The sequence below is a fragment of the Panicum virgatum genome, chromosome 6N (assembly GCF_016808335.1).
Source record: "Panicum virgatum strain AP13 chromosome 6N, P.virgatum_v5, whole genome shotgun sequence".
Lineage (NCBI taxonomy): Eukaryota > Viridiplantae > Streptophyta > Magnoliopsida > Poales > Poaceae > Panicum > Panicum virgatum.
Window position 1 is genome coordinate 779,649 of NC_053150.1, and position 21,113 is coordinate 800,761.

Genomic DNA, 21,113 nt, shown 5'->3' on the forward strand with positions numbered 1-21,113 from the left:
TGCTATATCGCTAGCTGAATCAATAAGGCAGGTAGTGTCAGTGAGTGGTACATGAATACCTTCATCTTGTGTGTGTGAATTGTGATGGCTTGGTAACCCGAGTACACAACCCAGAAGACTTTGCAGAAGGCTGAGGGCTGGGTATAATTTTGTCCTATATATCCAGCTGAATGGTTTCGAAGATATTGATGGAAGCAACCATCAACATCTGTTGTGTGCTGAGGAGAAAATGTAATGTTAGTACGGTATGTGTTCCCTGGTGTCCATGCAATGTACCTGCTGTGGTGCCTAAATTTGTTAGACAAGAAAGGGAGTCGGATGGATTTCTTGATAGCTTGATGGTACATAAGGGACAGGAGGCCTGACTGAAAAGATTACCTGAAATTCAGAGAAAAACTGGGGGTTGTCCCATGTGTGTGCATGTGGAAGGCCAAGTTGCAGCAGATGTAGTCGTCTCCTAGTGGAGCAAGCGCATACTTGATGTCGCCTTCCTTAGAGAAGCAGGGACAAAAACCTTTTCTTCGTCAACCATCTACGTTCTAAAGCACTGCATAATGTATTACTTAGGCAGCATCCACGTCGATCTGAATCAGGTAAAGTCAGGATCCAGAAGCTAATCAGAAACAGTAGATAGTTGTTTCATCATCACGTAGTATTCATTCACTGTGTTCGTTTGGCTGTGGCTGGTGGCTGATACTGATTTGTTATGAGAGAATAGTACTGCTGACTGGCTGGTAGCTGGTAACTGGTGCTGATTTAGTATGATAGTACTGCTGACTGGCTGGTAGCTGGTAACTGGTGCTGATTTAGTATGAGAGAACAGTACTGCTGGCTGGTTGGCTGACAAGTCAAGCGAACACAGCGATTGTCTTCCAAGATGAGACAACTGAATTTATTTGGATAAATTCAGTCCAATTTGGAGACGCCTCGTTTTGAATTACAAGAAAGACGCAGGCAATGGATTGAATTATATCCAGTTGAAGAAAACATTCCAAATTTGTATGGAAATATCACGAAAACAGACTGTTAACACGTAAGCTAGAAAGGGTAAAGGGCAGAAAAGGCACACGTAACGCGTGGCAAAAGCGAGCCACCGTCAGCTGACTGTTGAGAAATCAATCACATCACACCAACTGAATTCCCAACCTAAAACGAACGAACCAGCACAAGAATATCCCCTCGATCCATCGTCTTCCTCCTCCGTCCTGCTTCGCCCCCTCCCCTTCCCTCCCCCTCCCCTCTTCTCTTCCTCGTCTCGCCTCCTATCCATCTATTCCAAGCCAACACCACCCCACTTCCTTACAAGAATCTTCCCCAAGAACCTTGTACAACAAGAGAGAGGTGCCTTCGTTGGTGTACGACGATGAATCACTGGGTGGAGGAGTTTCTCGTATCGGATTGATCAATCTCCACTGCTAAAAACAAGGTAAGAACCTGCGATCACATCTCTGCTCTCCACCACCGTCCCTCGCCCCAATCACGGGCGGTCTGCCGCGTCTAAACTGCTCGGCCATCCCAGAAGCCCCGTCCCGACATGCCGCCCCACCACGCCGCCGCCGTCGCGGCTCGGCTGTCCCCGAAGCGCCGCCCCGTCCCGTCCTACCCTTCGCTGTCGACGCCGCGGCCGGATCTCCTTCAAATAGACTTGTCCTCGCCCTTCAAATCCACCGCCGCCGGAACTCTGCACGCTGACGGCTCGGGCTCCCCCTTGTCCTCGCCCTTCAAATCCACCGGAATCGATATCTAGAGATTATAGAATAAAAATTATTGGATATGGTCATTGTCTTTTCCGTTAGTTTAATACGTATGGAGAAAATCACAATAATAGGTGTTATTTTGAATTAGTTCAACCCACTCAACTATATTGTAAATGGGAAAAAAAATTGGCTCTTGTTGTAATGCACAGATAAATTCATCGGATTTCTAATTTCCCAAAGCATGTCACATGGCAGCTGCATGTCCTTTGTCAATTGCTGAATGAGTAACAGAGAAATCTAAGTTCTTTGAAACTCAGTAGAACCATAAATTCAAGATATTTGGCAGGTTGTATACCGGATACCACTCGTTTCCATTCTCCTTGCCTTGTATTTTGCATAGTATATTAAAATAATAATTATTTTGTTTAAATTCTATGTGACCGCAGCAGCGCACAACCATTACCTAGTTAATACTAAAGATCGTTGATATACATAGGGAGGCGCGGCCGGTTTTGTTTGGTTCCTCCCCAGCCAATCCTTTACTCCCCTTCCATGGAGGACGGCAAGATGGGGAATGCCACCACCATCCGCGCGGTGCTCGCCATCCTCCAGTGGTGGGGCTTCAACGTCACGGTCATCATCATCAACAAGTGGATCTTCCAGGTCCGTCAAACAGCCCAATATTCTTCATCTGCTTCTCTTTCTCCCTAAATATTGATTGGTTGATTGATTCGTTCATTCATCCTTTTTTTTCTATTCCAATTTCCGGAAATTATTCCTTTGTCTATAATATTCATAAGGGAATTTAGGGGCTGATCCATGAGTATATAGGACTCAAAAGGTAGCACCTTTCATGCCAGAGATTGTCCTTTTGTTTCTTCCCATGGGTGCAGATGATTCGCCAATAGTGTTGTGGTGTTGTGTTTTGACAGAAACAAAAAAGGATACCATCTTTACGCCTGAAAATTGTTCCACTTGGTTATTTGCAGTTAGGTTCGGGACGTTTATGACGAAGAACAGTATGATCCTTTTCTTTTTCTTTGTTCTATAGGGGACAATTAAGGGAATCTGTTCATGTATTTCGAGGTTAACTGAGAAAGATAGTGTGTAAAGGCCGTGCAGGGAAAATGACTCACTGGATAACCCTTTCTTTGACAATCTTGCTAGCATAAAGTACAGCTGAAAAAAAAAGATCCATGAAAATCATTAGTTTGGTTCCAGTCTTCCAGATGGGCGTCCAATCTTCAGAGTTAATTGTAATTATGGTGGTCCTGGAAAAAGCAGCTGTGCAATCAAATTTATTTATGAATAAATGAAAACTATAGTGCTACCTGTGTTAGCTATATATCCTGACATTTCTCTTTTGACAAACAAAAGTTAATAAAAGAGAATGAGTGCACGGGTAGCAATAGCATCCAAGTTTCACGTCTGTGCATTCATCCAATTTCGTAGACCACAGCCAGGTGCTGAAGTTTGCAATCATGCATGTTCCTCAAGATTGTGCTTTACTAAATGTTGTTAGACTGAGCAGCTAAGGATCATCGTTGACTCCAGGAGGCTCAATACAAATGTCCTGAGGATAGTTAGGACCCAAACATTTCCCTTCAGGCTTTTTCTCCCCGAGATTGTTTCTTTGAGGGGAGCTTGAAAAATAGCAGTATATTTCTTCTCTCTTGACTTGCACGCTAGCTTGGTAGTGAGATGTATTGATTCTTTATTTATTATAAATGATCTGTCTCGTGAAATAGCGCAAAACTGTAAATAAGCCTAGAAGGCAAAAACATGCTAGTAAGATATTGCCCTGCTTGCTGTGTTCTTTAAGAAACCTTCTGCTAGCACGTGGTGTATGCTCTCTGTCAGAGACAACCTTAAAGAAGGAGCTTCCTTTTTCTCCCTTTTTCATTTATTTGAATTGGCTTTCGTTGCTTGAATGTTGAAAAAAGTGGTCTTTGCAACTTGCTTGGCACAAAGGCACCAACTCGACTATTTTGAATTTGAATTTGGCAGAAATTGGAGTTCAAATTTCCTCTGACTGTGTCGTGCGTCCACTTCATATGCTCTTCTATTGGAGCATATATCGCAATCAAAGTGCTGAAAACAAAGCCGTTGATCGAGGTTGCCTCGGAGGATCGATGGAGAAGGATATTCCCAATGTCATTTGTATTCTGCATAAACATCGTGTTGGGGAATGTCAGCCTGCGCTACATTCCAGTCTCCTTCATGCAGACAATAAAATCTTTCACTCCTGCAACAACAGGTTAGCAAATCTGATCTTGTCATCCAGTGTTCCCTGTGTTAGTGTTTCAGCAATTTCTGACCAATCTCTTCCACTGCGATACAGTGATTCTTCAGTGGTTGGTCTGGAGGAAATACTTCGAGTGGCGCATCTGGGCTTCTTTGATCCCAATAGTGGGAGGGATTCTGCTGACTTCCATAACCGAGCTGAGCTTTAACATGTTTGGCTTTTGTGCTGCCATGGTGGGCTGCCTGGCCACATCCACAAAGACCATCCTGGCAGAGTCCCTGCTCCATGGATACAAGTTTGATAGGTAGAAGACGATGCCTGCCGTTTACCTTTTCATTAAAGGAAGAAGAAAGAGACCATCTTGCTTATTGTTACAGGTTTGGCATCTGACATTTGGTATGAACAATTCTGCCGTTTCTATGTACAGCATCAACACGGTGTACTACATGGCACCATTTGCGACGATGATCCTGTTGATTCCAGCAATCGTGCTTGAAGGCAGCGGCGTGGTGAGCTGGCTCTACACCTACGACTCCGTGGCCCCTGCGCTGGTGATCATCATCACGTCGGGGGTGATGGCCTTCTGCCTAAACTTCTCCATCTTCTACGTGATCCACTCAACGACGGCCGTGACCTTCAACGTGGCCGGCAACCTCAAGGTGGCGGTGGCGGTGCTGGTGTCGTGGATGATCTTCCGGAACCCCATCTCAGGGATGAATGCTGTCGGCTGTGCCATCACCCTCGTTGGCTGCACCTTCTATGGCTATGTGAGGCACCTCATCTCGCAGCAGGCCACCGCCACGCCGGGCCCGTGCACTCCCAGAGGCCGCATGGAGATGCTGCCGCTCACCGGCGAGAAGCAAGGCGACAAGATTTAGCAGCAGTTACCCCCATCTTCTTCATACCGGCGTCGATATCATTAGGAAGGAATAAACCAGCATATATATACATCTGATCTAACAGCCGTTTCAGCATGGATCATCAGGAGATTTTTGGCATATAGAACCACTATACCAGAGGAGCGAAAGGGCACTAGTTCCAGTCGAGTTGGTGTAGAGCTTTGTAAAAGAGTTGCTGTTTTTTTTTTTTTTGCTCATGCTAGCATCTTTGTCTGTCTTTGTTTTTTGGTCTTGATGACGATGATACATACATTTGGTAACCAGGTTTTGTTGCTGTCATTGCTGTTACAACTATCGCGTTCATCTTTTTTTACCTTTTAGATTACAACCAGAAATTATTTGCAGTCAGATATGAGATATTTTGACTGCAATAATATGGCAGCAGAAACGCTTGACCTGGCAATCGGAAGCTGAAAAAATTAGTCTGAATTCCACTACAAATGTCTGTGTGGGTCCAAAACGCTACTCACTTTACAATTTAAAAATGATACAGAGAAGAAAGAGAACTAGGGAAACGAAATGTCTGTGTGGGTCCAAAACGCTACTCACTTTACAATTTAAAAATGATACAGAGAAGGAAGAGAACTAGGGAAACGAAAAATAAAAATACAGTGCACGCTCGGTGGGACTCGAACCCACAATCCTTTGATTAGAAGTCAAATGCCTTATCCATTAGGCCACGAGCGCTTGTGTGATGGCTAGGTACAGTAAAGTCATATTATCAACTAATAGTTTAAAGAATTGTTTTGTTACCTCCACATAGCAGGTGCGCATATCTGTTATTTTTAGGTATTATGACATTAGCTAAAATGGTACGAATAATAGCCCATGCTACAGCTACCTATAGTTTTTTTTTCACTCTGTCTTGACGCTTTGTCGTGACAAATTCAAGTTACTAGGTGAGCAAGTGGTTCTGTATTTTAGCTATTAGTTTGGTTTCTTATTCACTTTTGCGAAAACTGACTCTACTATATTTGACTCGGCAAATATACCCATACCTTGCAACGAATAAAGTTGATAATAGTATATATATATATATACACATATATATAACTGTTCGTATGTTAATTTATATGGATCTACGTGCGAGTCGTGGATGGATGGCTGGTCCAACTCACATGGAGTGCGGACTAAACCCACATATCAATTGATACAAGACGGATCAAACCAAAAATAGGTAGAAATACTAAATATTTTAATTTTAGAAAATAAAATAGGTATAGATTAGTTCCTCTTGTCTGCATTGATTGAGAAATTAAAGCCGCGAGATTGATTGGTCCTCCGTCCTATCTAGGCATGGGTGAATCTAAGGTAAATGTGTACTCCCTTCGTCCTAAAATAAATATTATTTTAGCCTTTAAATTTATCCTACAAAGAGACCAACATCAGTGCACAGTATCATCGAACAGTTACCAAGAGTGACATGTAAAGTTTGACACTAGATGGAACCACCTCCCTCAATGCATTATTGCACAGATTCATAGATTAGATGTCACATTTAATTGTTGATTGATATTAATGCTCAAATATGCTATGTAACCCATAGAAATTTATGAATATGTGTTGATGAAACTCAAATCCTCTTAATAGAATTTTATTCTAGTACCACAGCTTTGGGTAACTGTGTACATCAAGTTTCACCATCATTAAACTCTAATCTTGTCTTTCTTCTTAAATTATATGACATGTTATCACTTTTGCCTATATGGCATGTCATTTAATGAGATTGAAACTCATACGACACTTGCATTCATAATGATCTTAGATCGTATTAAAATCCATCTAATTAATGAGATATCAAATACTAAAAAAATACATAGAGAAGTACATGTAGCCAATCAAATGCTCAAGTAGATATTACTTTAAATTCTCTGTTTCCAATAAATTTGTATTTCTTGAAGATCTAGAAAACTAAATAAACAGTGCAGTTTTCAATCACAACAGCTATATTTTTTTAGAACTATCACAATAGGTATAGTTAATTAGGAGTAATATGATTATTTCTCACTATCTAATATTTTCTAAACGGATACTTATTTGGGACTTCTCAAAGGATACTTATTTGGGACGGAGTGAGTAGGTAACAAATTAAAGCAGAGTCCCGGATTGATTCGAGACAAGACTTGGTCGTGGCATGGTACTCGATGGAGTGGGATTGGTGGCAATCAATGGATGCTGCCTCCTGCCCACGCAGCACATTTTCTGGATTCCGAGCTGGCAATAATCGATCGAAGCATGCAGGGTGCAGATATGGAAGCATGATGAGCTAGTGACTCGACTCGATGGGGGTGGCTCTCACCTCTCATGGCGGCTTGCATTGGGGGAAGAAGCAGGAAGGAAGCAACAAGGCAGCAGCTAGATCCTGCAAAAAGCGCCACAACTTTGCAGCTCCCATCTCATCCCGGCCTCTTTAATCTTTCTTTCTTTCTTTTCCTTATAGTCAGTCTTATAGCTGGAGAAGGGGAAGGGCCTTTACAACTTTGCTTGCTTGGCCGTCAAAAAGGCAGGTGATTGTAACGACCCGGCCCGGGAGAACGGTTAAGATCTACTCTGCACGTTAAGTAAACCACACCTGCTAAATAACTCTCTTGCGCTTTCGTCCTCGCTTCGCGCAAAAGGTTGCAACCAGAGTTACTAGCTTCCCAGAGACCGACTATTTAAGCTGGTTCAACTCCCTCTCGTTTCTCAGTTTGAGACTAAAGGGGCACTGTCCCGAGGTGCTACAGTAGCATCGCTACAGTAACCGCGCGGCCCACTGGCCCAGTGGGCCGTTTTACAAGATCATAGTCCTGTGTCCTATATGGGTAAGCTGGTTCGATGATTCGACGAGACGTCGAATCCTAAAGTGTGGGTGATTGTCCTGTGTCTTATATGGGTAAGCTGGTTCGATGATTCGACGGGGACGTCGAATCCTAAAGGGTGGGTGATTGTAACAGAATGGCCCAGTGGGCCGCGCGGTTACTGTAGTGATGCTACTGTAGCACCGCGGGACAGTGACTCTTTAGTCCCAAACTGAGAAACGAGAGGGAGTTGAACCAGCTTAAATAACCGGTCTCTGGGAAGCTAATAACTCCAGTTGCAACCTTTTGCGCGAAGCGAGGACGAATGCGCAAAAGAGTTATTTAGCAGGTGTGGTTTACTCAACGTGCAGAGTAGATCTTAGCCGTTATCCCGGGCCGGGTCGTTACATTGGTATCAGAGTTGACTCTCGCGGTTTCACGGGTAGGTGTGAGTCACGGGCCCAGCATATACACGGGCATGTGCGGGTCAGTGCACGGGCATCGGGGATGCGCCGTTAGCACTGGACGCACAGACGTGTACATATGTTGATTGGCACTAGGACATACAGTCGTGAGCCAAAAGAGGAGATCTGTAACACCCCGGGTGTTAATCACCTATAATTAATTTTAATCATGGCCGTTAGTTTTAAATTTAGGCGACAAAATCCCTAGTTAAAACTTTGCTGTTTAACTCGGGCCGGACCGGTTCGACCGGTGTGAGTCGCCGGTCAGACCGGTTGATCCGAATGTCCCATGATTATTAAAACGAAAAGCAATCTCTCTCTCAGCTTACTCCCTCTCTCTCTCTCCCCCCACTCTCTCACGCGCTCTCCCTGTCCCTCACAAGCTCTCCCTTTTTCCCAAATCCCAAACTCCAAAACCTCCATCCCAAATCGATCTCAAGACCAAAGGAGCTTCAAATCGGCGTGGGGGACCTTCCTCTCCATGCGCTCCTCCCCGAGGTGCCCTTGATTTTCATATTCTTCGTGCAAGAAAAGCTCGTTCTAGGTACTCAAACTTGTGCCGGCCCGATCTATCTTTCTAGGAGGTTCTAAGTGTTTTCCTTTGGTCAATCGTCTCTATATGCATCCCTCAACCTTCCCCAACTCCTGGCCAAGCTCCTCCTCGGCCCAATCGACGGCAATCGAAGCTCCTCCGGCCGTTCACCATTGGAGCCGCTCGAAGCTTGAGGCCACCATCGATTTGCACCCTCCGGCCGTTTCTCCTCGCCTCGGACCCCAAGAATCGATTCCCCGGTGAGCCCTCAACCTTCCCCGCCCTTTTTCCCGTAGTTTCCTTGCCGGAGCGCTGCCATACGCCGCCTGCGCACCCAGGTTTGGATCATCCGGCCTAGGGTCGGATAACCCTTTTTTATGCACGAAATTCACTCCAGAAATACCCAAGTTCGGATCATCCGGCCTAAGGTCGGATCATCCGGCACCTACCAGTGACAAAAAGTACTGTTTGGCCGGATTATCCGGCCTATGGTCGGATCATCCGGTCAGCACAGACCTTCAGTACTTGTAAAATACGTAGAAAATTGCAGAAAAATGGGAAAAATGCAAAATTAGTTTTGTTAGCTTTGTATTTTTATGCTCTATAGGATAGAACTATAAAATATGTTATTTGACAACTTTTACTATATAGTTTTAATTATATTAGATAAAATGCCTTTATAGCTTGTTAAATACATAATTGGGGTTAGAAAAGTGCTAAAAATATAAAACCAGTTGGGTTAAATTTGTTAGACTCGTGTAAGGTTTAATTATCCTCCGCTTATGTAGTTGTTTAGGTTTAGGTAATAGTGACCTTGTGCTTGTATTGCTGTACTTTTTGTTGCATCGTCCATACATTTATGCACATACATCATTGTACCTCATTTAGATATGCTAGATGTATACGTGTGGACTTAAAGCACGCGGTGTTAGAGCCGGATCACAAGACGGTGTTCGGTGGGCATCTCCAGAAGGTGGGAGGACCCACTGAAGCAACTAAAGACCTGGCCCAAGGTCGGAAGTGCCCAAGGCCTTGAAAATATTAACACTAACTTAGTGTTACCCCCAGGCAAAGCCCCGGTGCATGTCCTATTATTTTAAATTATGATTCACAATGTATATGTTTATTTATTATTTGTGCATTACGTTCATGAGTTGTTTGAAATCATAGTTGTATGATCCCTAGGTTTTCTTGGGCTTTATACTAGTATGTATAGGTCGATAGCAATACCATGCTTAATAGGACTTGATAGAAGCCGGATGATTCCTTATCACTCGCGAGATATAGGATATTTAGAAGTCGAGTAATTGCCGATTACTCACGAGATGTATATTTATCTTTATACTTTAGTATTTGAGATATGAAATGAAATGTGGAAATAATGGAAACTTGAGACCGGTCGGGGAATGATGATGATATGTAGGTATGGCAGCAGGACAGGGTTCCTGGTTGTCTAGCCCCGTCTGTGTCGATTAAGGACCGGTTGTTGTCGGCAGTGCTGATCGGGGATTGAACTGTACTAACCGCATGCCGGGAGTAGGAGGTAGTCGAAACCGGTAAGCCTAGTACTGCCTCACTTCGAAAGTACATGACCCCATCTCACCTCCTGGGGTAGTCGAGTAGTCGTGGAGAAATAGGGTTGCATGTATTTACTTTTGGGGGTCTCACATTGAGCTCGGCTGACCATATGATGGTGGGGCGGTTCTGTAGTTCGAGGCGGGGAGGGGAATGGTTGGTGCGTGTGGTCCGAAGGGGCTTATGCGTGCCGTGTTGGTTAGGTCCACCTTGCAAGGTTAAATCGAATCGATTCGCCGTGTCTCGCGGATATGAGGGCCTTGATCTCTTTGTCGCCTCGTAGTAATGATATATGGAACATGTATTATATATGATGATGCTTACTTTAAATTACTATTTCATGCTCCACCATGTTTGCTCTAGTTGTTATGCAATTATTAGCTGATGGTTAGGTTAAAGATAATCTTGAGCTAAAATACTAAAAATAAAGATCCACTGTTAGTCGCTTTTCCGTAAAATAAACCCACCAGGCAAAAGTCTTGCATGTTTAAATATGTGGGCTAAGTATACCCATAGTCGGGTAAGTCTTGCTGAGTATTAGTTGCTCAAGATTTGTTGTTTACCCTGTTAGGTGTAGGAGCTAACCCGGATTCACATCGTTGGGCTCGATGTGACGTCCTCACGTCTTCGTAGTTATCGTTGTATTTCATTTTATTTCATTTGGTATCTAATGAAAATTTTCCACAGATTAGACTCTCTTCCACTGCTATCATTTATTAGGTGAACTTTAGTTTGAAAAGTCATTTTTTAAATATCTTAATATTATTTACTATTTTTGTAAGATTTTATCATACTGGTACCGTCTGCGCTCGCTGTCGTGCGAGACTACTGGTGTGTTTCGATCAACCTGTGGGTTGAAAACAGGCTGTCAGGTTATAATTAATTAAGCTAATGCGTCTGATGCGTTACGCTTAATTAAGCGCTTTAACCTAACGGTTCTGTCACAGTGATACTATGCTTCCCTCCATGCCTATAGTCAGTCATGCCATGCATATGCTAGCCTCTTGTTTTCAAACTTGAACTCAATTCGGCAGTTTGAAAAACGCGTAATGCTTGAGCTTGTATTTGTCTTTGCAGCCTTGCTTCTTGCATTGTCGTCGTCCCGGAATCGCAATGCAACTTTGGTTGTTTCGCTCTCTGTCCTCTCCTTGAGCAGTGAGTATCTTCATCATCCATCATCATGCATAGTCAGTCTGTCAGTCAGCCACTCAATTAGCTAGCTAGTGCCTTGTAATTTGCAATGCAGCCGATCTTGATTGACGGGCGCATCAATCATGGAGATGGGGTCGTATCGTCATCGATCGACGACTGCAGATAAAGCAGGTGGGCACGCATCAAGCCCGTTTAGTTTCAAAAACAAAAATTTTTGGATGTCAAATGGAAACTTTGACCAGATATCGGGAGGGTTTTTCGGACACTAATTAAACAACTAATTTCAGAATTCACTTGGAAACCGCGAGACGAATCTTTTGAGGACTTTGACCGTATCATTAGCACATGTGGGTTACTATGGCATTTATGGCTAATCATGCACTAATTATGCTCGAAAGATTCGTCTCGTTGTGTACATCCTAACTGTGTAATTAGTTTTATTATTTAATTATATTTAGTGCTTCATACATGTGTTCAAAGGAGAAGTGAAAATTTTTGGCAACTAAACGGGCTGGTGTTTGTATTTTCAGAAACCTAGGAGCAGTCGAGGAGGAGGAGCAGAGAACGAAAGAAAGGCCAAGGGGATTCAGTACATACTATACAGTAGTCGCTCCGTCGTCTGTGTCCTGTGAACCTTGTATGTATGCAGGATATGCAATGGATCAATTGATTATATTGTTGCAGAGCAGCAGTCAGTAGTCCATGAAAATCCATGATAGATTGAGGCTGCATTTAGTTCCTAAAAAATTTTGCGCAGTACTCATCACATTAAATTTTTGGACATATGTATGGAGCATTAAATACATTTGAAAAAATAACTAATTACATAGTCTAACTGATTTCTACGAGATGAATCTAATGATGTTAATTAATTTATTATTGGACATTAACGGTAAAAAAACAACGAAATATGCTACAGTAATCAAATCCAAACTTTTTCACCGCTAAACACCCCCTGATACTGTAGGGTACTAGCTGCTGCTGCTACTAGTCTACAGTAGATTATTACAGATGCGTTGCTGTAGTGCCAGCAGCCTTATGCATGGCCAGCTAGCAGGTCCATGCACGATCGATGATAGTCTCTAGCTCTGCAGAGAGTCCTGAGTATCATATCTCACTTGCATCATGCATGTATGTAGCTGCTACGACACCAAAGGCAAATAAAGCTGCTGCTGCTGCGCGTGACTTTGCTCGGCTCCTCAGCTCGTCTGCCTATCGATTCGATCTGTACAAGAGACTAGTGTGTGCAGTGCAAGCAAGCAAAGCAACACCATCGTCCATCCAGTCCAGCTCCCAATGCAAAGTTTTCGGTCTGAAGAGTTGTTTGGTTGCAGAGACTAAACTTTAGACTATGTCTCATTTAAGAGAATTTTGATATTTATTAATATTAAATAAAATTTGATTATAAAATTAACTGCAGAACCCTAGGCTAAATTGCGAGACGAATCTAACGAGGTATATTAATCTGTAATTAGTGGATGGTTACTGTAGCACCACTATAGTAAATCATAGATTAATTAGAATCATTAAATTCGTCTCGCAAATTAACATCCATCTATAAAAAAGTTTTATAAATAAATTTTATTTAATATTCCTAAATATAATATTCCTTTTGATGTGACAGGACCTAAAAACTGATGGAAACAGACAGCGTCTGAGCCCTGAGCCAGCCGCCCTACACCACCTACACACTACGCAGGCCTAGCTACTGTATCATGAATATTATAGCTAGCCATGTTTATAATTTATTTAAAGTCAAACATTTTTATGCATGTTTATCCAACGATAATTAATTTTAAATAGAAAAAGGTTACATATACAGTCGTTTCGGTTTCATGATGAATCATGCGTAAACGGTGTAAACAGTCGTTTAGGCGAACAGTGATATTATATATACACACATGCCTATGCAAACAGAAACATACGTTGCTCCGTTTTTGCCGAATTACAGCGTGCCAGTGTGGCATGATCCACTAGGTTGTCTGCGTGTAAGTGGTAAGTAAGCTTGTATAGTTGTATGTAATAATGGTAGGTCGGAGTCCTCTTTCCTTTATTTCTCAACAACGGCCTTGCAGCGCCGTTCGAGCTTGCTGATTGGTGTGTCACTTTTTTCTTGCTTCTGCTTAATGCAAGCGTATTCGGAAAAAAAAAGGTACTTCCTTTATTCTTAAATACATGATGCCGATAATTTCTTTTAAAAAATTTAAGCAACAATATTTTCTAAAGTAAATAAGTACGACTAGATCTATAATCAAATATACTTTAGATTTTAGTTGCAGATCTATCTATTTGTATAAATATATTTTTTTAAGAATCATGGAGATCCTACTAGCTAATATTACCATGGGATATGATGAGCTTGATATTCAGAAAAGATGAAGAGAGGAGAGAATGTAATTGCAATGCAGGGCTTTATTATGTGAACAATTTAGTATTCATGCATGATCCATCCATCCATCGAAGATCAATCTTGCTAAACTAGTATTAGTAGTTGATAATTAAGTAGTAGCATTATACTTGCTTTAATTAGTGCCATATATATACTATATTGTTAGCCTTTGCTTGGGAGGGCCAAAGTAAGGCAAAGCCAAACAACATAACACACATGCTCCTCGATTACCCCCTAATCAAATCCTAAACCCACTTACCGATCTCTGGTTCTCCGAAACCCCACGAGCGCCTAGATACACTAGCTGCTAGGCTCTTAACATACTAGGGCAGGAGGACCATGCACCACTCCCTCAGTCCCTTTCCTTGGAATAATCCCACTCTACTTTTGGACTCTGCATCATCATTCATGTTGACCGCGTCAATGACGCGTGGGGCCGGACGAACCCTCCTGCCTAATTGATAACCAGGACGATCCGAGCCCTTTGGCTCTTAATCGGACGGCGGATGATCGAGCAAACCACACATCAATTTGGAGGATTTGAAGAAGCTTGAGATTAGAGGACGGAGGAGGATTTGAAGAAGGTTGAGGAGATTAGAGAGTGGTAAGGTCTTATTTGGATCATCTCCAACTAAAGTTTAGTTTGCTAAAATTTGGAGCTTTTTTTTAGCAAACTGAGGCTTGTGTTTGGATCCCACCTCCTAAAGCGCAAACTGACTAAAAGTAGTGACTAAATTTTAGTCACCCCCTATTTAGATCAAGTGACTAAAAGGGACTAATAAAGTTCCAAACAAAATAACTAAAAGTGACTAAAATGAGGGGCAATCCCATACAACTCCTCCTTTTAGCTCCTTTTAGGGGGCTACTGGGACTAAAACGGTTTTAATCACTTTTGTTTGCAACTTTAGTCCCTATAAAGGATGTGGGATCCAAACAACTTAGGTTGGGTTGTTTGGATCCCCTTCCTAAACTCTTTTAAGCGACAATGCTACCCTTAATTTAATTCTATGTACCAACCTCCAACTTGTGCTTTGTTTCCCCAAGAATGGCAAGTGGAGTTATTATGGGGGTATTTTGAGCTTTGCTCACTTTTAACAAGTTTTATCAACTTTTGGCTGGCTAATAACTAATAAAGTTGTTTTTAGGGTCCAACTAAAGTTTAGCAAGATTTATTTTGAGCGAGATCTGTTTAGATCCAAAATTACTAAACTTCGGTAACAAAACAAATTTTAGCATAGGAATCCAAACAAAACCTAAGTAGTATTATACAAGCAGGCGAAGAGGAAGAGGGGAAACATGATTGCTGGCCTGGCGCCGGCCCGGGTGAGGAGGGAGAGGGCCGGGGCCTCCGGCCGGCCGGCCTCAAAAGGAGAGAGATTTGTACGTGTTCTATACAAGAAGAGACCCATCATTCCGTTTCCTTCCAGCTGCTGCAGCAACAAGTGTCAGACGCCGGCCTCCTGCTGCCAATTTTCTTGCTTGCCATGGGGACTCGGATTCCTTGTTTCCTTCCTGCCTTCCTGCTTCCTCTCCTGAATATACTCACTCACTAGTCAGATCACTAGTAGTAGTAGACTCTATCTACTAGGCCGGCTGGTTGGCTGGCTGGCTGCAAAAAGACAAATCTCTTGGACTCCCTGCTCGCCTTTGAAACTCTGTCCTCCAACTAGGAGTAGCAGCTTCTCTCTAATCGATCACTACCACTACTGATGCTGACCTGATGCAAGTGTTCCTTGAGTTGCATACTGGAGACTTACCAGTCTTCAGCCTGAATTTTGGGTAATCGTTACTGCCTAAAACACACGACGCAAGCAAAATCCAACAATTCAGACCTATGTGCTTGCTGAAGTAAGCTTTAAAATCCTCACAAAAAGTGTCATCCATCCCCATCAACTCGGTTGCGGATCACTTGATTAGCACCACTCAAACAGCGTTTCTGAGAGGACGTAACATATTCGAAGGAGTGGTTGTTCTTCATGAAACGGTGCATGAGCTCCATCGCAAAAACCAGAGTGGAATCATATTCAAAATAGACTTTGAAAAGGCTTATGACAAAGTACGATGGGATTTTCTACTACAAACGCTCCGGATGAAAGGATTTGCACCAAAATGGATACAGTGGATCAAATCCTTTATATCGGGCGGGAGTGTAGCAATCAACGTCAATGATGAGGTAGGCCCATTCTTCCAAACAAGGAAAGGTCTGAGACAGGGCAACCCCCCTCCCACCCATCCTTTTCAACTTAGTAGCCGATATGCTATCCATTTTCATAAATAAAGCCAAAGTGGACTATCAGCTGAGGGGTGTGGTGCCGCACCTAGTTGAGGGCGGCCTCTCCATCCTACAGTACGATGATGATACCGTTCTCTTTATGGAGCATGACCTGGAACAGGCTCAAAGCATGAAGTTAATTCTTTGTGCCTTTAAACAGTTATCGGGTCTGAAAATTAACTTCCACAAGAGTGCGCTCTTTTATTTTGGCGAGGCCAAGGACTTTGAGGATCAGTACAGGGAGCTGTTCGGATGCAACACCGGTACCTTTCCTATTCGTTATTTGGGCATCCCGATCCATTTTCGGAGATTGTCAAACAACGATTGGTTGAGAGTACAAGAACGTTTTAAAAAGCGCCTCAGTAGCTGGAAAGGGAAAAACCTTTCCACGGGAGGGCGGCTAACCTTGATCAACTCAGTTCTTAGCAGCCTACCGATGTACATGATGTCCTTCTTCGAGATTCCAAAAGGGGTTCGCAAGAAGTTGGATTACTTCCGGTCTCGGTTCTTCTGGCAAAGCGATGAGCACAAACGAAAATATCGGCTAACAAAGTGGGATATCATGTGCCAACCTAAAGAACAAGGAGGTTTAGGGATACAAAATCTCGAACTTAAAAACATCGCATTGCTCAGCAAGTGGTTGTACCGACTGTTGACAACAGATGTTACTTGGCAGCAGATTCTACGCAACAAATATCTAGGGACTAAACCGTTGGTTCAAGTCCATTGGAAAAGTGGTGACTCTCATTTCTGGGCAAGCTTGATGAAAGCAAAAAGTGAGTTCCTCCGGTTCGGGACCTTCTTTATAAAGAATGGGTCACAAGTTAGATTTTGGGAAGACATTTGGCTAGGTAACACACCCTTGAGACAACAATACCTGCAACTATATAATATTGCAAGGAGAAAACATAATACGGTGGGTCAAGTGCTTTCAGCGTCAACACCCAATCTATCTTGGCGTAGGGATCTCATCGGAAATAAACTAGCAATGTGGAATGATCCAGTAGTCCGACTGGCTCCCATCACACTCAGCCACGATGAGGATGAGTTCAGATGGAATCTTGACCCGGCAGGTGTCTTCTCAGTAAAGTCACATTACTGGGGATTAATAAGTCAGAACATTCCCAATGTCAACAAAAAATTATGGAAGCTGAAACTACCTTTAAAAATCAAGATATTCCTCTGGTACATTAGGCGCGGCATCATCCTCACAAAGGATAACTTGGCGAAAAGGAACTGTCAGGGTAATCAACAGTGCTGCTTCTGTCATGAAAATGAAACATTCAGCATCTGTTCCTAGACTACAGTTTTGCGCGGATGGCTTGGGCCACGGTATACATGGCATGGGGTCTCCGCCAACCCACAAGTATATCGAACATGTTCGGAGCTGGCTGAATGGAATTTCAAAACATCATAAATCACTCATTATGGTGGGAGTGGCAGCCATGTGCTGATCTGTCTGGCTTTGCAGGAATGACGCTATATTTGAAAACAAACAATCTTATTTTTTGCAGGTTATCTACAGGACTACGCACTGGCTTTGTACATGGGCTACCCTACAACAGCCTACTTCCCAGGAGGCACTTGTTGCGGCCTCTCGGTGGTTTGAGCGGGTAGCAAAGGATTTTTTTTACCCAGGCACATGGGTGGCGTTCTAGTCTCAGGATCGAAAGTTATTAATATGTCTGTTAAACCTAAAATCTGGTAGGCTGTGTCCCCAATGGACAGAGGCCGGGAACGGTTTCAAGTCGTTGTATCCACTCGATGTAACTTCTTGAAATTAATAAAATGTTCTCATTTCCAAAAAAATAGATGGACAAGCAGATTTATTTAATTTATTTGTAGTACAGTACAACAACAATAATAATGCAGTCTAAATGCGTGCACTGTGCCCAATTGCTTACTGACTGGTTCTCTACAAGTGCGCAATACTAGGAGGAAAGGGAAGGAAGATGATGTATGGACTAGCTATAGTCTGGACCGACGAGCACAGACACCACACCACACTACAAGTGATGGACTTGTTTGTACGCAGATTAAGGCTGCCCGCACCGGCATACTGGGTGCCACCCTCTAGTACGTGATTAATTAGCGTAAAAACATCTGCACTGGAAGCCGTTTGCTAAACAAACGGCCTATTCATGGTCCGCTGTTTCCAGTTTGCTTTCTGACTCTTGGAGATATAAAGTAATATGGGTGCGGAAGAAAATGGTATAGAGAAGATAATCGCGATGACCATGATAAAAAAAATTTAAAGATTAAAATAGAGTAAAACGAGTGCGGATAGCATGGATCATGTTGAGTTCCATATCATTCATTCATATGTAGCTTTAGCCTTCGGCCTAGGCTCCTGTGTTGGCTCACAACAATCATCATCCTTCTTCCCGGCCGGCCCCTGCGCATCGGCGGACACCCCATCATAACAATTAACAAATGACAACGACACCCTCTCTTAGCTTCTTCCTCTCTCTCTCTCTCTCGCCTACCAATACATACCATGCCAATGTGCTCGTATAAAACCCCATCGCCCACCACGATGCATTGATGCACCGCGCCGCAGCCATGGCGATGAACGACGGCTTCTACTCGTCCATGGCGCACGGCCTGGACGCGCTCCACCGCAGCCCGCACGCGTGCCTGTCGGCGGCCTTCCTCCAGCAGGCCGCCGCGCTGCTGCGCTCCCTGCACTCGCAGCTCCTCCACCTCGTGCAGCGCCTCCACCTGCCGCCCGGCGAGCGCTGGCTCGACGAGTACATGGACGAGACCTCCCGCCTCTGGGACGCCTGCCAGCTCGCCCGCGCCGGGGCCTCCGCGCTCGACGCCTACTGCGCCGCCGCCGCCCGCGTCGCGCCGGCGATCCACGCCTGGCTCTACGACGCCGCCGCCGCCCCGCACGTCCACCGCGCCATCAGCGCGCCCAGGCGCCACGCCGCCGGCCTCCAGCAGGACAACCGCGCGCTCGCCGACGCCCGGCTCGACCCGGCGGCGCTCCTCCTCGACGACCGCTCCCCGCTCGACTTCAAGCTCAACGCCTTCAACGGCTTCCGGGGGGTCCTCTACGCGCTGCGCAACGCCAGCTCCTTCCTCCTCATCGTCCTCATCTCCGGCACCGTCACCTGCCTCCCCGACCTCCTCACTACGGCCTGCTGCTGCGCTCCTGGCGCTGCCGCCGCCGCCGCCACCCACCACCAGAACTACGTCGCCTCCTCCATGGCACGCCTGCGCCAGCGCGTCGCCCAGGAAGTGGACTCCAGGTCTGCTGCTGGGATCATGATGTACGAGTTCCGCCAGGCCAGGGCCGCCATCGACAGCCTCAAGCAAGACTTCGACAGGGTCGTCGCCATCGGCTGCCACCCTGACCAGATTATTGGCGACAGCCTCGCCCAGAGAGCGGAGATCATCAATGGCTGGGTCGGGATGCTGCGATCAGGAGCCGAGAGCCTCGTCGTCGAGCTCGATGACTTCTTCGATGAGATCGTCGAGGGCAGGAAGATGCTCTCCGACCTCTGCAGCCATCGCTAGCTAGCTGAAACAAACGAATTGAACCTCAAAAGACTTCAGTTCAGTTCAGATCTTCTATGATGCTACTAGCTCTAGTACCAGTAGTAGAACAACAAGACTAACAATTCTAGCTAGAGAACGGAAGGTGCCTTTTTGTTTGCTTGTTTTCCTCCATGCATCAGCTGGTTAATGAGTTGCTGTGTTTACTATCGAGAATCTAGATAATAGCTGCTACTATTCTAGTAGCCAGGGTGTCCATACTTAAGTCGTGTCGTGTGCATGCACAATCATCATCATGGTCATCTTTAGTTTGTATGCTTCCCAGTTCCCAATCAACGCCACTGTGACTGCCTCCCTATAGTCAGAATCACAACCAGAACATATCTCTAGCATTCTTTTTAATCCAACATATTTTTATTAAGATATTGTAAAAATATATACTGGTAGTTGATGGTGAAAAGGAGAATCTGCTACATGCAAGCGCGACCAATCAGACCTCAGAAAAAAGGAAAAACCAACTCTTTGCCCCTTTTCTATAACTGGAAAAGGCCTACTGAGGTGTGGCCAACTTGTTGGACACAGTAGGAGACAAAAAGAAACACAACGGGGGGAATTAGCCTTTATATAGAGTTGTCATTCTTTTTGCTTGTCCGTCTTGTTTTCGGTGGTAAGCTTATGCTTTCGTTATCATTGATAGTGTCGCTCCACCAGTTCAAGAATATGCTGGATGGTAGCGTAAATATTGCTCATGTTGCTAAGATAGATAACAAGGAAAGGAGCTAGAGAGATGGTACCTTCGCGCTTCTTTGCGAGGTTGTTCCTCTTTGATCTCCGACAACAGTCACCATTTGCTTTCTGAGATGATGAGAGAGACAGCCTTCTGGATTTGGAACAGGCGGGTGATCACCTTGTGGACCTCTTGTGAGCCAACCAAAATCAGCTTCTGCGACAGGCTGAATGCCAAATTGATGGACTTGTGCCTTCCAGAGCCAAAAGGATAAGATACATAATGGTAAGCAGCAGCAGCAGCAGCACCGCAATCCATATTCCACACTTTGGGGTTGGGATGCTGCCTCTGCTGGGAAAAGCTGACCTTGATCAATCCACCAAATCAGATCCCCTCTTTCTGAAAAGTGAAAACAGATACAATGATCACTTTTCAAGCAGCTGTCGATACTTCTTCAAGCTGGTTTCTCGAATTGATCTGTTCACCATCAGCTGCTGCTAGAAACAATTTGCACATTGTGAAGTGACATTGAACAGAAAAACCCAGTGCAAACTGATCAGCAGAATATCTTGATAAAAAAATCAGTCAAACTGTTCAGAACGAGCAAGCAGCTGAAAAGCTCTTGCCATCAGCTCATTGATCAGTAGTAGATTATAGTAACATAAGCCCTAACTGGATCATTATCCTCCATGTGCATCACCAGACAGCTACTTTCCCTAGGGAAGAAGTCTGAAAATGAAACAGGATAAGAACAAATTAAATTTGGGGCATACATATTGAAGTAATATTCCAGAAAAAGAAACAGCATATAGAACAAACAAGAAACTTGATCCCACCCATAGAATTGTTTTATGAAAGAAAATAGCTTAGCAGTGTGGAC

At 44.1% G+C, this 21,113-nt stretch overlaps 2 protein-coding genes and 1 non-coding gene across 3 annotated transcripts; 2 read left to right on the forward strand and 1 right to left on the reverse strand.

Annotated features, from left to right (window-relative positions):
• The first annotated feature begins 1,157 nt into the window (after positions 1 to 1,157).
• LOC120679223 (UDP-galactose transporter 1-like) lies at positions 1,158 to 5,132 on the forward strand. The gene is made up of 5 exons (XM_039960763.1): positions 1,158 to 1,426; positions 2,194 to 2,360; positions 3,705 to 3,954; positions 4,039 to 4,246; positions 4,370 to 5,132. Exons 2-5 carry the CDS (start codon positions 2,250 to 2,252, stop codon positions 4,818 to 4,820), a joined length of 1,020 nt encoding a protein of 339 aa, XP_039816697.1. The 5' UTR covers positions 1,158 to 1,426; positions 2,194 to 2,249; the 3' UTR covers positions 4,821 to 5,132.
• A 323-nt stretch (positions 5,133 to 5,455) lies between these two features.
• Positions 5,456 to 5,528, reverse strand: TRNAR-UCU. The gene has a single exon. It is a non-coding gene; the product is annotated as a tRNA-Arg (tRNA).
• Positions 5,529 to 18,356: 12,828 nt separating this feature from the next.
• Positions 18,357 to 19,802, forward strand: LOC120679839. Its single transcript, XM_039961502.1, has one exon. The coding sequence runs from the start codon at positions 18,550 to 18,552 to the stop codon at positions 19,525 to 19,527; it is 978 nt and encodes a 325-aa protein (XP_039817436.1). The 5' UTR covers positions 18,357 to 18,549; the 3' UTR covers positions 19,528 to 19,802.
• Positions 19,803 to 21,113: the final 1,311 nt, after the last annotated feature.

What these genes read in the sequence shown, in the direction of transcription:
- LOC120679223 (XM_039960763.1), top strand. Translation starts at nt 2,250, where the DNA reads ATGGAGGACGGCAAGATGGGGAATGCCACCACCATCCGCGCGGTGCTC. An exon ending in TTTCACTCCTGCAACAACAG is followed by an intron (nt 3,955 to 4,038) that starts GTTAGCAAATCT and finishes ACTGCGATACAG; the next exon opens with TGATTCTTCAGTGGTTGGTC. An exon ending in CATGGATACAAGTTTGATAG is followed by an intron (nt 4,247 to 4,369) that starts GTAGAAGACGAT and finishes TTCTATGTACAG; the next exon opens with CATCAACACGGTGTACTACA.
- LOC120679839 (XM_039961502.1), top strand. Translation starts at nt 18,550, where the DNA reads ATGCACCGCGCCGCAGCCATGGCGATGAACGACGGCTTCTACTCGTCC.